Raw genomic sequence first — 17,397 nt, 5'->3', positions numbered from 1 at the left:
GATATCTTTAAGTAATAATCTCATTTATTTCATTGCGATTTATATAAATGGGATTGAGAGACGAATATGGATTACAATTGCATTCAACCAATAATCTACATTTATCAATTTGCGTATTCGTTATTTTAAGCGAAATTTGAATACGTTAATGCAATATTATTCTATCTCTGACAATCCGGATTTAGATTCATTGGCGAAAATTATACATAATTAATCGATACATGAAGGCGCGATTTACAGGTCATAGAAGTTTTATCACTTTCTTTTTAAAAAAAAAACAGACTCATTGATTTCTATTCACGATATAACAATTTTTTATATCGGGTTCGGTATTATTACATTATATTTGATATATTATAAATAATATATGGGATAAATAAGTTAAAAATATCTATTATATGCGCTCGCCACGCTTGTCATGTCACGTGTTCTGATCGCATAAACTGGTACGTCATTCGTAAATTAATTTGTTCTTGTAATAGTATGGTTTTAATATCGATGCGTTTATCAAAATTCCCAATAACGAGCGCTTATTACAGCTGATTTGCTCCCACTTTGTTGCGGAGGATCTGTCACGTTTATATAATAACGTAAAACAAACTGGGTGGTGATAAAGCGCATATATTACCAACGCGGTTTCATCATACGATGAATCATTTTCTGCAAAAGTGTCGATCGTAAAAATATTTCACGCGTTGCGCGTAATAATACCTCGGTATCAAGTACTCGAGCTCGTCGATCACTCGATACTATCGATAATAATCGCCATTGCAATCGTAATATATCTGAGCAACAACCTATGCGAGATGCATCTTCGATCGGCTAAATATTATTGTGCACCCATTGTATCAAACGATTACAACGTAGTACAAATGCGATGTAATTTTTTTGAAAATACACATGTACAACTAAATCATAATTTTTACAAAATTTTGATTATATATACATATATAATACTAGAATATACAATAAAAATGTTCAATATTTTACAAATGCGGACTATTGAAATATTGTATAACCATTTAAAAAGTTTTGTTTAAATAAATAATAAATTATAAAAATATAAAAATTTATATTGTATCTTTTTATGAAAAAAAAATTGGTAAGGTTATTCTTATTTGAAATAATACTTCATGTTTTTAAATTTACATTTAAATATTAAATATTCAAATCTTATTTCGAATCTTTCAAATTTTAGGTACATACATGGCAAATAAAGTAATAAGAATAATGACGTAATTAGTGAAAACAAGTATGCGTTTATTTCGAAAGTAATCATTGTGTTTATATCATAGGATATAAATAAATAGATTGAATATATAGATACGTGAAAAAGAAATAATATATTTAAAAATTTTAATATTTATATCACGAGAGAGAAATAATTAATTTAAAAATGATTATCTGATGTTTTTAACGAAAATACATACGATTGAATATATTTATTTTTGTTTCGTAAGATTAAAATTAAATATTTTAAATACACTTATCGTATAATTATAAAAATTATTTATTATTTATTAATTATTAATTCCAACTTTGTAAATAATAGAAAGGATTTTTCAGAAAAAAGGAAGCATCGATCGATGTCTATTAAGCCGTCGTTTATCTCGGATTCGTTCGTTACAGCGCAAAAGCATATTACGCGGTTTCGCAAATTTTCGCTCTCGTGAAACCGATTCCAGTACGTGATTCATGGCTAGCGACGCGACTTCACGCACGTGTGCCTGGCGCACGCCTCTCCTCTCTTGGCGCTCGGCCAAACTGCGAGACGTCGTTGTCATATATATCGTTCTTCTCGGCCTTAATTATCGAGCCCGATGCGTCCTCGTAAATTCACCAAAGTTCATTGCCGGTATACAGTGATGCATCGTGAATTTCTCAACGATATTCAGATCGCGCGCAATCTCGCCAATGTTGCCGAGACTTTATGTAATCTGCGAACCTTGGAGAATTTATGCGGGACGCGAAGTTATTTGAAAAAATATCGCTCTTGTCTAATTGCTCGGATATATCACTTTTGAAATTGTCAGTTCACGGAGCGTTTTATATTAATTTGGAGGAGAGTATTTTGAGAAACAGATGTAGTATAATTTTTTACATATAACTAATTCAATGTCCATGATATCATTCAAATCAAGGATTGCCGAAACAAAATGTAGTTATTATTTCATATTAGTTATTTATTACATATAAAGCGTTATAGAAAGCGTTATAAAAAATATATATATATATGTTTATTATTAATTATTTGTAATGTAAGATATATGTCAAATTTCCGCGTTTTTTCTCATATATTAATTCTTTGATCTCAGATGGGAGAAACCGGCAAAGAATATAAAATATATATAGATAAAATTTTGACTATACATAACTTAAACGACATATCTTCTTTCTTAATTTTTAATTTCTCTGTAATTTTTTGAAGCGAACGCTCCGAGGAATCTAAATTAATTTCTTTTTCGAAATACGAAAAGTATCTAAAAATCAGAGATATTATTCTGATGCGCAATAGAATCCGAAGATACAGGAGGATGTACGGGCAGATTCATCAGTGACGCGGTCGACGCACGTGATTAACCAGCGGTCAGACGGATGCAGCGAGGGGAATTCAAGTTGTGGAGTGGGAGAGGAAGGGGAGGGGCGACACTCGATGCTGAATAGGATGAATATACACTAGAGAGAGAGAGGGGGGGGGGAGGGGGGAATTAAAAGTAACCACGCTCATATTTACGTGGCGTATAGCCTGGATGGTCGCGCCGACCGCAAAAATGCGGCTGCACGCGAGTCTTGCAGGTGCACGTGCGTCTGAACAGGAATTGACAGAGAGGGTAGAGAGAGGGCATTGGCATGAGAGGATGGGAAGAGGAGGAGTATCGAAACACGCGTAGAGCGAGATGCGTGTGTAGTCGCGCGTTGCATTAAACGGTCCCGCGGATAGGCGGTAAAATTCGGAACCAAAGGGACAAAATACGATGGGGCGAGGATCGCGGAGAGATTTTTCCGAACACCGTGTATAAGCAACATACCACGAATGCGAGCGGCTAACAATGTTGCTTCGGCGCTCGCGCTGGGAAATCCGCTTCTCTGATTGTGAGTCGGCTTTCGTACGTAGCTCTCTTCGAATCGAGCGGAATTTTGCCGATCCGGCCGGCATTTGCGTGTGTCTAGTTTGTTAATCACGAATCTAATTTCTCTTTGGATGTGTTAAGCGTCGGTTTTGTGCTCGAGCAATTTCGTATACTCGTTTTAGATAAAAGCTGAAACGCGTATCTCTCTCTCTCTCTCTCTCTCTCTCTGCGTAATAACTTTATAATTATTCCGGAGAGATAACGGACTACGCAAAAAAAAAAAAAAGAAAGAAAAAAAAGTGAAATATCGACAGTTAATTTAAAATTTGTGGAAAAATGATAATATAAATTTATATAACTTGTATGATACAATTTCTTCGCTCTTGTTTTATTTCTAATGCTAATTAAATAACTCAGAAATTAGATTTTCGTTTCGTTCTTCTCGTTTTTTTTTTTTTTTTCCACCGAAGAGAAATTATCTCTTATAAATACAATCCACATTCATATTTTTATTTTAAATATAAAATTGTAACTTTTCAACAATACAATGAATAATCTATTGTACCAATCCATTATGCTAATTTACAATAAGAAAACCATTAACTTATAAAGTAAAAACAAACGTTCTAGTCTCATTTTTTTTTTTTTTTTATTGCGCAACTATATTAGCTTTTTTCTCTATTATTCTAATTTATTCTCTATTATATAAAAGATAGAATCGCTCTCTGGATTCATCTCGGAATAAGCGCGATTAGCTATTGCAAAATCGCGCTGTTTCGAGTCGCAGTTAACACGAAAGTTAGATGTCAATGACCGTATCTCAGCGTGTATCCGAGGTTGATTATTGCGGCGCATGTTCGGTTGTTCCGTAACGATTCCCCGGATCCCATTCGCACGATCCTTGTATCGGCACACACGCGCCACGCACACGCGTGATCCTACAGGAGAGCTTTGCGATTACGTATCATTATTCCGCATGGCTACTCGGGCTGTAACCTCCGAGCTATGTTCGCAACTGGATTACCGTATACATTTCACTCTCTCTCTCTCTCTCTCTCTCTTTTTGTTCTCCTCTTTCTTCCCCCTCTTGCCCCTTTCCTTCTACGGGCGCGTTGTTTCTCATGCCCTCTTCCACCCCCGCTCATTTTATCGTCTCGCTCTGCCTTTTCCACCTCCTAATTATTCGCCGAGTCCGTTATAGGGTTCGCATTCTCCGGCCACGTATTTTTGATATGTCGGACGATGAAGTTTTATGGAGTCATATTAGAGGGTAACTTTCTGTCGAAGAAAAGCTTTCGGAGTCACGCAATGTCGAGAATGTGAATCGATGTGCAACAGAAATCTCCCGGATATCGAAAGAGTTGACGAATGATTTTTTTTTTTTTTTTTTTTGCCCCCAGATATTAAATGGCACTTTTTAATCTTTTTACTCGCAATGCAAAAAAATTTATTTTGTAACATTATTATAAAAGAGAGCTTATTGGCGGAATGTTTGTCTACGCAGAAGATAATAAATTAATTGTAAATTTATGTAATAAAAAAATATTGCGTTCCTGATCAATTAATATAAATATTGCACATATAGATCACGGGGAAAAAAAAATTTTTTTTTTCTCTACCACAGCTAATCGTGATTTGCGAAACAAATTTCTAAACTGCAGTAAAATAGTTCGCTGTTGCACCTAATAAATAGATGTCACAGCTAAGATGTTCGCTGTTCATATATTACGGAATTCTAGTTAACACGCGCAGTTTTTAGCTATGGCAGCTAATTTTTTTATCTTGTCAATTTTAAATCATCTCGAAATTTCTAATTCTAAATACATCTTGTCGTGTAACGCCAATGACATCTCATCATTCGGTACACCCTTGATCATTATCGTACATCAGTGAACATTATGGTGGTAATGCAAAAGTCGATCAGCAGTCACGCGAACGGACGATTTGATATTAGCTTCTGCGAATGTTCATGTCTGGAATCTCGCTACATTATATGTAGATGATCGTGTGTCGAACTGAACGCATTAGTCACGTAAACTTCGTATTCGCATTCTTGACGCAATTGGCAAAGATATAACCCAGAACCAATCCGATTATTCTAATCCGCAAGTTACAACAAAGCGAGAGGTCCTTGGATAGACTCAATTCAAATTTAAGCTAAGTGAATATAATGAATTGTGTGAATGATAATGTCATTTATACTAGACAATCATTATAAATTGATTGCATATTATATTTTTTTTTTTTTTCATATATCTCTTGTACATTCTATATTTTATGAATTAGTTTCTTAAAATTTAGTCAAATTATTTCTTTACGTAAGAAAGAAGAAAACAGAAGAAAATTGTATTTGGGCATGATTTGAACGACGGGATACGAGATCGCGATCGGTTCCGTTGACCATGACGCGGCTGGTCGAAAAATGTGAAAACACACGACAAGCAGGCCTCCTCCCAGAGTTGTAGAGTCATAAAGGGGTGACGCGAACATGCCTTTGGCCAGCATCAGAGGTTGGAGTCGCCACTATTAGATTGAGGTTCGGCGGTGGGCACGGCAGCCGCCGTCGCATCGGTTTACAATATCGTAAATCGCTCGCTAACCAGTTGGCCCCGCGGTATGCTAGGAATTCGGCTGGTACTCCGATTCTCTCGCTCTCTCGCTCTTTGGCCCAATCCTATCGCTACCCGTCTCATTCTATCTCTATATATGCCCGAATCGGGAAGATAGAGAGACAGAGAGACGGAGAGTGAGAGAGAGCGAAACTGATGGGGCAGATATTGTAGAATACTCTCGACTCTCTCGATGCGGCCGAGAACGTTGCCGTGCATCGTTCGCGAGCCGGCAGGATCTCGGATCCTGCCGACCAAATTCACTGCAGCCTCAACTTAGCGCAGAGTGCACACACCCCGCTGCTCCATCTCCGCAATCGCGTAAAGCCGATCGAATCAACGCGATCGAACCCTCTCGAAGGGTGTGTAAACAAAAAATCGTCTCGTTTTATCATATAATGAATTTGTAAAATATGAGAAAAAGAAGCATAAGAGAGTAAAATAATAATAATATCGGCTAGTGAATTTGAACGTGGCCGCTCATCGATATTTCACTCGACCTGTGTGTTCGGATTTAACATCCCTGTACGCATCTCAATCGAGGTCGCCGCAGCCGCCGCTCGCGAGTTAGTACGGGGCAAATAATAAACCGTCGACGCGGAACAACACGTGCGATTACGCGCTACCATTTAACTACCTCCTCTCTCCCCCACCCCCATTCTCCCATACGATATACTCGCACGCGCGTACACGGCTAAATTACGGTATTATCTGCGTCAAGGCCCTAGATGCGAACAAGATGTATGCCTATGTACGAACGGACATACGTGTGCATGCATGCCCGTTGCATCATGCGCCAGCGAGCAAAGCGAAAATTTTGCTGCGCTGATCAGCCCCCGCGGGTATTCGCCGACTCCCCGTTTCCCCTCGATCCCGCTATTCACATGCGACGATCGAGGGTGAGGCCGGTCAAAGCAGCCCGCCTCGCTCGATACATTTTAATGGGGCGGTCAACCGGTTGTTTGTTTGTGAAACGCCATTTGACCGAATTATTATTTCGCCTGAAAATTTCAGACTCGTATTCGATAAAGCGGTTATTTTTAACGTTCCCGTAGTTTGTCACGAATAATTTCGCAGGAAAGACGAAGTAAAAAATATTGTATCTTTTGTCAATAGATCTTTTCTAATGAATTTTGTTAAAATCTTCTCCGTAGACTCGAGTATTATTCTTCAATGAAAATTTTCAACATTATTTTCAACATTATTTGATTAAAAAAAAAAAAAAAAAAAAAAAAGGTAAATCTTGATAAATTTTTTCTCGCATCGATTGTAAACAGTATAAATTTTAAGAAAAAACTTTATTTTGCGACATTTGTGTGTAGGAGTAGTTTTAGTTGAAGTTTTAGTTGACAATCATTTTGGTTTCGATCGTTTTGCTTTTATAAACAAACGGAAATATAATTTTACATATAGACGCTAATTGAATCTTATTCGCGATTTGTATGTCAAGAAGTTTAGCATTTAATATTAGAACTTCCGACTAATAATGATAAACGTTACCTATATTTTTAGCGTTGAAGCGTTTCGAATATATACTTTCCAAATTCAATCGTTTTAGTCATGATTATATAACAAACGGAAATATAATTTCACATATATAGATACTACATAAATTACGCAAATTAAATTTTAATCATTAAATGAATCTTTTCCTTTGAATATATCGCGTTTTTCCGATTGGACAATGGTAGTTTTAACTTCAAATCTTCTTCGTCGAAACTGATTTAACAAATTCTTTATGGTTACATAAAGAACATAATATTTTTATATCTGTCATATCTGTCAAATATATAGATATTATTATATTGTTAAAGAAATATTTTCTCTCTCTCTTTTTTTAAAAAAGATATATATATATATATATATATACTAGTATATTTATGCTAATAAAAGCTATTAGTAACCCCATTACTTGTGTTAAAGGAAAATCGCGTTTAAACGCGATAATTTTAATTCGTATACTTTCTACTTTTATTTCGAAGGTATCGCAAAAATTTTAAACTCTCACCCGTTCATATATTTTTGAGACTGCGATTGGTTCGCTTTCCTTTTCAACGTGCACAGTTTCTCTTTTCCGCGCACTCGAGACAGCTATAATATCCGTTATGGAGAGGTTCGAGGAAGAGGTGGAGGGAATTTTGGCGGAGGGGTTGCGACACCGAGAGTGAGACGGTAGCGTGTGCCCCGCCATTTTGAAAGCGCGGGAGCACAGCATAATTACTGCCTTTGTTTCGAACAATTTATATTAAAATGGAAAGCAATCTGCATTTGCAAATTAAATGCGCGGCGCCGCGCGCTTCCCGTCCGCGCTCGCCTGGCTTGGTGGTAAAGGGGAAGGGGGTGGATTATCGTGATGAAGAGGAGGTGGATGGGGTGGTTACCGCGGGCGGCTCGTGTAAAATCAAGCGGAGGCTTCTGCTGTGTTAATTGCACGCTGGTTATCCATTGCCTCTCCGCCATTCCACGTTGTTTCGCGATACCACTGGCCACCTGATATTCTGTTCTGCCGTGGAATCGAGCCGCCGCCGTTGCCGTTGCCGTCAAACGATTAACGGTCCATTCGCGGAGAACGGAATAGCGATTGATTGTTTTAAGGGGAGACAAAGTACAAGAGACCTTCTCGTCTCGCGCTGATCGGCAATCGTCGTGTCATTCGAGCCGGCATAATTCTTATTAAAAGGAATCTAAATATCGTCGGTATTTTTACAAGATTAAATAGCGATAAAGGAAGAGATAAATAATATAATAATCTAGGAATTAAATACATTTTATTATTACGGCAGATGATAATAATAAAATCAATTAACGATATCCTAAAAATGCATGAAAATTTGGAAAAATCCTAGAGCGCACAAAGTTGCGAGGAATTTCTCTTTAATATTTTTTTTTTCCTTCGTGACAGACAGATCGATAGATTGGTCGCTTATGTAAATTTTCCCTCGTAAATTTCGTTTCACTTGTCGTCTATGAGCTTTGATCTGAACCGCGCTCAAGTTTTAATATTGGCAAGGAATGTCGAAGGTTAAAGAGACACGCGGAGGCTGCAACTCACTCGCCGATGCCGACTAATTAGCGGTCTGATCGAGAAAGGCTAATGGAGGTCATGTTCAAGTCACGGAACGCTTCTTGACTTCTACCCTCGGTAGTTCACGTGGATATACCTGAGGTAGTTAGTAGCGTGTAATAAATGCCCGCGCATCGCGCTCCGTTATACAAGTCGAATACAAGTGTGTAAACGTGTAGCTCGCTAATAGCGATCGCGAGATTCTCGCCGCTGGTGATTGTTCACTCTCTGCAATTTCGGTTTAAATCCACGTGTAAACTTATAATAACCAGCAATAATATTCACCGTACAAGTAACATAAAAGTCACGAAGGAAAAGGATATTTTTTAAATACGAAGAACACTTATATATAAATCTCTTTTCTCCTTAATACTTTATTCATTACTTTATCCCTCATTACACTATTTTATCCATTTGTTTTATATTATTACGGTTGTATTCTTTATTTTTATCTTCTTACAATATATATTTTATGAATATTTTATTAATCAATAAAGTATAAACTCATTTTCGTAAAATATATATCAGAATCTAATTCGAATAACCTGCGATATTTGTAAAATTATTCACTAAATGTTTATTTCTGCAAATATCACATCGATCAATTTATTATTATAATGGTTTAGCATATCCACGACATATCGGAATTTAAATAAATTATTTTATATACCAAATTTCTATTTTAACACCAAAAATATCAAATCGCATAAAGATGTGACAAGTAGAGAGGCAGCAAAAGTTTCAACCATCGAGTAATTGTACGAGATGTAATCACTCGTAATCGCTTGTCGCGCGTTTTCGCGAGTATTTAAGAGAATATTCAAATAGAAGGGGCGGTGTAATATTAAGAGACGCAATATCATATTAATTTTATTGAGATCTCTTTCCATCAAATTCAACTGCGAATAATAAGCATAAACACTCACGCGTAACCAGCTAAAAAAAAAAAACTTCAAAATCTCTTCACGCGATAGTTTACACGAGCATTTGATCTCTCCTTTCTCAGCCCCTTTTTGTTGACCCAATACATTCCCGGGATTATATACGGTTTAAGGAACCTCGCGTGCGTGCACGTATGCACGAATATGCAGGTGCACTTAGCTTCCTGATGCCGCGGGCGTCGTTTCCGATGTCGGATGATGCCTCGGGCGCGCTTTACCCTCGAGATTCCTTTCCGCATGGAGAGGAGAAGCGTTCCTTGGGATCTCGCATTCTTTTGCGGGGATCCAGCTTTATATGCGGAGAACTCGTCTCTCGTTGTATGGATTTTTTTAGTGGTGCTTAAAAAAAAAATGCGCGGTACAGCGCATGCCGTAGAATGGATCCACTTTTGGGACAAGAAGGAAGAAATTAAAAAAAGAGCAACTAGGTTTCATCGCCTATGAGTTCTCATGCCACACGCATAATGCGAAGAAACTTTTAGTAATCAAATAAAAGAATATTCAATCCATGAATTCAATATTTTATATATTATCATTCACATAGATCTCTGTATTTATAATTTTCAAAGAATTGAAAATGAAAAATAGATTTATCATTTTTTTTTATTATTATTATTATTATTATTATTATTATTATTATTATTATAATGAATCGGATTCAAATGGAGTTTATATAATTTATATATTATGCGGAAATATTATTAAATCTTTTTAAAAATATATTATATTTCGATCAAAAATGTTTTACATAATCGATTATCCGTCGATTATGGTTGGTTCGAAACCATCCTTTGACATGGAAATATTTGCGCAAAATGGCGAGCTTTAGAGCAGTATACAAAAAACGTAAAAAGAAACTTGAGTTACGTCGTAGGTATAGGCATGAAAGAAATAAACTTTTCGGCGCTCCTGCGGTGAGAGATCTCCCCTACTTTTTTCATCCTTCCTCTCGCATATTTCTGCTAGTTTCTGTCGATTTTTTCCATTGTTGGTTCTTTCATGTGTGCGGTAATTTTTCCGTCGCAAATAAATTATTTTGCCGCCGATTACAGTGAGCTATATCCAGTAATATACGTTAACAATGAGTTGTTTTTTTTTCGTTAGTTTACCATGACAATTGCTAAGTTGCATATAATCAGGAATGCAATGTTGGTGACTATATATAATCTCTGTTAATATAATTAACAAAACTTACCCATATTTAACGCGTGTTTATTTCGTGATGCAGCATTATTCATAAACGGTTATATTGTGAACACAGAAAAGCAATTAGTGTATTGAAATAAATGAAAACTCACGCATCTGCGGAATGCTTCTGATTTAGGAATATTTCCGATGCCGTGTGCACGCAAAGAGAGGTGTATTTTATATAAATAAAAAAAAATCAACTTATTCGTTATGCCGTACGCCGAACGGGCGGACGTGAAATTGCAACAATTTCAAATTCGTGTACTATCCCTATGTCGAATATTTTTTTGAAAAATTCGTCAAAGCGATGAATTATTTCGCGCTGTTTTTTTCTTGCTAGCAGTAAAAAAAAAATAGAAAACTGAAAGAACCAATCGAGCGTAAATTTGAATTATTTCAATTTGAAAGATAAAATGCAATACATCGTTGTAACGAAACTTTGCGATACTTTGATATTTTGTTTTTAGCTAAGTGATATCAAAACAATCGTAACAATTTCTTTTTTATTTTGATAGTATTAATCTCTCATGAAAAATTGAAAATGTTAACAGTTTATTATAAATTTTTATACTGATTTCTTTACTATTAATGTGAAGAAAAAATTTTGAACATTATCAAATCTTATTGATTGTATGAATTTTCATAATACTTATTGTGTGTATGAATGATATATATTAAATTTATATGTTTTTAATCGTTACACATATCTTAAAAAACATAGTAGAAGCAACGTGGAATTCCACTATTCTGTTTATTTTAATCTTTTGACGGACTATTTTTTGTCTCCAATTTAATTTATGGGATTGAAAATTGACTTACGCCGCAACTGTGTCCACAACTCTCTAATAAATCTATATCGCTGTTATGTATATATATATATATACACACAGACACGCTGAAATATTTGTATTGTTCGACATTATTCCGTTTTCATGAAGAATTTTTTTTTTTCGTGATCTAACTCATAAAAAAAATTTACCACTTCCTAAATATACATATAACATATTTAATTTTAAATTTTATTAATTTTGTTTATGTTTTGCTATATAAAAAATTCTTAATTTCGGATCGCTATTTTATTTATCTCTTTCTTTTATTATGCTATAATTCCAATGTTTAGTGAATTCAAACAATATAAATTGACTTATTCGCTCGATTATTTATTTTTAGGACGAGGGGAAATTTTCGTTTTTTTATTCCGATTTTTTTATACAATATATATTTTTATATAAATAAAATAATCGATAGATTTTATTTTCTTTCATATAAAAGCTTATTTTATCGTATGCATATATACGAACGATCACTCTTTTTAATTAAACAAAATTAAACGAAGATATGATCGACGTGCGTGTCATCATTCTGATGTAATTCAGAGCAATATGCGCTTACACATATTTGATATAATACGTGTAGATACAGCTGCCTTATTGCTCTTCACGCTTTCCGGAGATGCTCGTAAGCGTAACCGCGATCCGCTGCTCACCTCGCAACTTATAACGTGCCGATTTCACCGCAGAAACGTTGCACGTGTGAAAGTCGGGACGTCCGGTCTTTTCGAAAGAAAAACTGATGCGCGGACATAATTATAACAATTCGCTCCGACTGATTTTCGATTATAAATCATCCTCGTTCGGCGCGCAAGCCAAAGTAAACCTTGAATTTTTTCTTTTTATTCAAACACATTTCTTTATTCAATATTTTTAGGCGAGATACAGCTTCTCAGAGAATGTAAGAGAGCGCTTTACAGTGAATATAAATCATTAATTAATTAAAATTATAATTCAATAGACTAACATTGAAATTAAAAAAATGTTGTATAATAGTGATAAATGTGTTTGATAATACTTGAAATTTTTAGGGAAGAGGATACAAATAGTATTTAAGAATGCAATGATCGACAATAATTGTTTGCTTTTCAGTATTACATAAACAGGATTGGATTTTTATTTTATATTTATAAAGTTAAGTTACAAAGCATATGTAGGATACGAGAAATTATAATATATATGATTTTTACAGCAATTCCAAACATATTAGTACTTGATCGAATTATATTTCAAATAGATAACGAATATTTTTGTTTATTTTTATAAATAACTATGACACTATACTTTTTAGTGAATTTTCGACAATCGTATAATACAATATTTATTTTAGTCTATATGTGACGATCACTGTCTGCATTATAGGTGCACCCACGTCGCCGTCATCCTGACCTGCCCGAGAAATCCTCATGAAAGACTGGGAACTCAGTACTCAGAATAGCATCGGTATCGTAAACATTTCTTTTTTTATTTTTTCCCTTTACACGGCTCGTCTCACAATTCGGGCCTTCTTTTTCGGAATAAATTATTATTCTCTTTTTCTCTCTTTCTTATCTTTTGCATCTGTTTTCTTATTTAAATACGGGATACTGGGCGAAACATGGTGATGGTGTTAATACAACAAACGCATATTTTGAGTAGCGATAACGTAATTATATGTTATTAACGTAATAACGATGAGAGAATGAAATAATAACACGCTACTATCTTACTATGTATTATAATTTTGCAATATAATTTCATTAAATTTTTTTGATTTCGGACCAGAGACACGAAAATGTCTCTGATATTTAAAATCGGTATATATTTTCTATTATATAAAACTCATTGGAAATGAGACACGTTCGCGGAATCCTCTAGCCGTCTTAACCGCGCGCGATCTTCCCGATATATAATCGTCGTATTCCTTCTTTACCGCTTATTCAAATTAATCGTGAGGAAGAAGACGTCATATCGCGGATCAGTAACTACTGTCCTTTCGTAGAATCCACGAGAGTCCTTCTCCTCGCCCCCGTTCCCGCCGCTGCCGCCTCTGCGTCGAGAGTAGCCGCAACCGCGAATTACTTCGCAATTTCCCGAAATTGCGCAATCCGTGCGGGCTAATGGCCGCCGGGCCGCCACAGCGGCGAGGAACCGGGAACAGGTGGGAGAAGTGGAGGGAAACAAGGAAAGGGTGAGGGAGGGAGGGCGGTAGCCGACGAGGAGACCATTAATTAAGCAAAATCATAAACTCGGCCCCGTCGAGCGTATGCGCACTCGCACGAGTTGTGCATTGAAAAATATAAACGCGCTGCGACCCGTTACTTTCACGAACGAGGAGCCGCTGCCCTCGCTGCTCTTTGCTAATCACGACTGAGCTCTCCGTTGCGGTTTATATCAGAGAGAAAGATATATATATATATATATTGTCGACCGCGACACGCTGCAGGAGGCAATTGGGGTTGAATCATCCGGCTAAATCGTCGAACGGTACCATTAGCGTTCGCTTCTCCGCCGTGATTATCGTGGAACGTTGTGTTAACCTGGCCAAGCGATCGTAATCGCGAAAAATCACGTTACGTACATTGCGTTTAATTCTTATGTGGAGAGAATTGCGTCGGATTAAAATTGTAAATTTATTTAATAGGATTTAAGAATGATTTTTTTCTCTCGCTCTTTTTTGTTTTCCTCGATGTATTCTTTGACCATGCTTGTGTTTCCTGTGAGAAAGAGTAAAAGTTTTATTAAATATTATTTCTCTGTATCAAAATTTTGACTTGGAATATGGGTATACTTGCAGAGTATTAATCTTTGAATAAAAATTCGATTGAAATTCTTAAATCTATTCGCTGTAAAACTTGTTTATTATTTCTCAAGTTTATATAATTTATATATCTCGTAAAAAATTTCTATTATAATTCAAATATTATTATCTTGATAGTTTAGGGTAAAAATTAACTTTTATTGGTAAAACAACGACAAAAATTCTGATGAAAGTTTTTATATTAAACATATATATTCCCTATTTTTATATTTTCTAAAGAATTAAAAAAGGAGGCTATTTTGTGTATATGTGTGAAATGTTATTTGATCTGAACTTTGTTTATATGAAATAGATTATTATACAGGTTTTAAGCATTGTTGCGTAAGAGTTCGACGATTAAAATGTTCAGACTCGGCTATATCCGTGTTGTAATATGATAACGAAACGAGAAATACATTTTTCGTGATTACAGCAGGTTTTGTAGAAATTATGAAACATTACTTAAAGAGTAAGGCAATTAATTATTCGGGGCGATCTCTCTTATGTGTATTTTTTTTAAGTAAAAAAAACTTGTATGAAATTATTAAAAGTAGCAGACAAATGTCACGGCGCAATCGTGTGATAAATTTCCTCAAACTCTGACGCAACTAAACAAGATTTTAATGGCGCTAATGGCCATCGGATTTGTCGGCGGTGCTCGCTTCGGTAACGACACGATAAGCCTCGTTGCGAAACATATTCGAAACAGGATAAATTGATCGGCCGAACGTATCGACGTTACGTTTCACACCACTATATACGATACGCGGTGTACATTTATGTCGTGTTACAACGCTAATGTACCCAAAAGTGCAAAGGTATAATCTGACGGAAGATTTTATATATACTTTACACGCACGCATACGCGCGCGCGCAAATCTTTCATTAATACTGTAATATAATGTTTAAGAAAAATTAATGTAACATTTGTTGAATTACATATAATGCATAGAAAGAAAAAGATATCAACTGTATGGACTTTTTTTAATTTTAGAAAGTTTCTAAATTTGAAATAGATTTTTAACTCGTAAAATATAAGAAATATTCATATTCGCTGAAATTTTTTTTTTTTTTTTTTGAAAATTTAATATTAATTTTATAATTTATTATATATGATATATATCAAAATTATACAATATGTAGCTTCTTTATAGACTAATGTATCTTTTACAAACAATTTAAAGTTTATCAATATTTTTAAGAGGAAAGAGGAGTTTTATAAATTCAAAATGATTTCTTGGCAAAACCGTTTGCGTCTGCCGAAGAATTGAATGCACCGATAAATGTGAGGTATGGTATGGAATAAAGCGCGATGTGTGTTACAATAGCGGGGTATTACAGCGAGGCGAGGTTTTGTCGCGCAAAAACGTGGAACCCGATGTTTAAAGCGAGGCACGGTAAAACCCATTTTCCACGGTATAGTTTTAACTTTGTGAACGGCGGCATCTCGACGATTGTGCAAAATCCAATTAATGCACGATGCATATATATATATATATATATATATATATATATATATATATCGGGAATAAGTTCACGTATATATCGGTCTCGACGTTGTATAGTACGTGCAAGAGAGCCGAGCCTCGAGGTGTATCGAGGTCGACCGGTTCTCCAGCAGCCGTCAGTCGTCAAGGGACATTGCGACACACGTGGTTGCGCGCGCGCGGTTGTTGTCCCTCTCGTCTCTCCATCTCCCGTTCTCTTCCTCTTTTCTTTCTCGCCACCGCAAGAACGAGAACTTAGGAATTGCAAATAATTTTTTTTTTTTTTTTTTTTTGCCATGTATGTTACGCCAGGCAATCGAGACATCCCTTTTTACCGCGATCATACCTTTGTGGTATCGTAATCAAATCTACATACGTCATACTTTCGGTATCTTCGATATCTATTAATATTAATTTGCCATTATGTGTTTAACGCTGTTCTAAAAATTTATATCTAAATGATGAGATCGATGCTGCGGTTTTCTTCACGTCGACAACACGTTGTCGCGTATTATTTTTAAAATCCTAGAATATTGGATCTTCGCAGAAAATGATATTGTGTAGTTTATTACGCGTCCTATTGTCAAACGGCGAAACGTCTTCGTCTTCGTAGATCTTTCAGTGGCGCGCGGATGAAGATGAAAACGGAGTAAATGAGCGCGGGCGGATATTTTTCTTGGCAGCGGTTCCCAATTTTACGTCCAATCTGACGACGTCTCTCTAAAATCTTTATTTCCCTTCTCACTTTATTCAAAATGAGCTCCGAGGGCAATGTTACTTATTTGTATACCATGTTTCAATCGGATAGTTTTCGTCGTAAAATCTGAAAGCCCATTTGCGTAAAATCGTTAAAAATTTTTTTTTAGATAAAAAAGAAAAAGGCGAAGATACGCAATTCCGAGTTCGCGATTCCGATACTTTTCCGATGCGCTTAAGACGATAGTAAGATTATGATCATAAAACTCGGGAAAATACTCGCATTGATCGGCCGATACACGCGGCAATATAATGATTATATACGCGAAAAAATATAAAGAAATGACGCGGAAGATATATATCCAGGATATATAATAAATTATTAAAAGTTGTGTTATAACAGAACGCCTAGCGAGATTAAGCGAGACAATTAAGCGCTTTCGATGGAAGGATAAGAACGCATTGCTGATTCCTAGAGAAAATAAAAATTTCATTGAAAAGCCTCAATCGTGTGGAATGCGCGTGTAGAACAATCTAGATAGATAACGTGGGAACGATTTCTCTTCTTTCTTAAATTCATTCTTATGAATTCGCAAACATATCGTTATAAAAGAGGGCTCTCCTTCGTTTGGTACGTAAAAAAAAAAAAAAAAAAACATTTACGACGTATTGAATTAACACGATGTACTGTAATATTTCAATCAAGCTGATTTTCTTCTTTAAGAAAATTAT

The 17,397-nt window shown here is 35.6% G+C and overlaps 1 protein-coding gene across 6 annotated transcripts in view; it reads left to right on the top strand.

Moving 5' to 3' along the window:
- Scalloped (TEA domain transcription factor 1 homolog scalloped) overlaps positions 1-17,397 on the top strand; it is a 151,017-nt gene that overhangs the window by 49,508 nt on the left and 84,112 nt on the right. For 4 of the 6 annotated variants that reach the window (XM_070297375.1, XM_070297390.1, XM_070297349.1 and 1 more), the window contains exon 2: positions 13,066-13,146. The exons of the other annotated variants lie outside the window; for them this stretch is intronic. In XM_070297375.1, coding sequence (XP_070153476.1) covers positions 13,110-13,146 — 37 coding nt within the window. In that variant the 5' untranslated portion in view covers positions 13,066-13,109. The remainder of the gene's footprint in view (positions 1-13,065; positions 13,147-17,397) is intronic. 6 annotated transcript variants of the gene reach the window in all.

The sequence above is a fragment of the Polyergus mexicanus genome, unplaced genomic scaffold (assembly GCF_030449975.1).
Source record: "Polyergus mexicanus isolate NDT 795.1 unplaced genomic scaffold, iyPolMexi1.0 SCAF_1, whole genome shotgun sequence".
Lineage (NCBI taxonomy): Eukaryota > Metazoa > Arthropoda > Insecta > Hymenoptera > Formicidae > Polyergus > Polyergus mexicanus.
The sequence above is the reverse complement of the archived record's forward strand: the minus strand, read 5'-3'. Positions and strand labels throughout refer to the sequence as shown.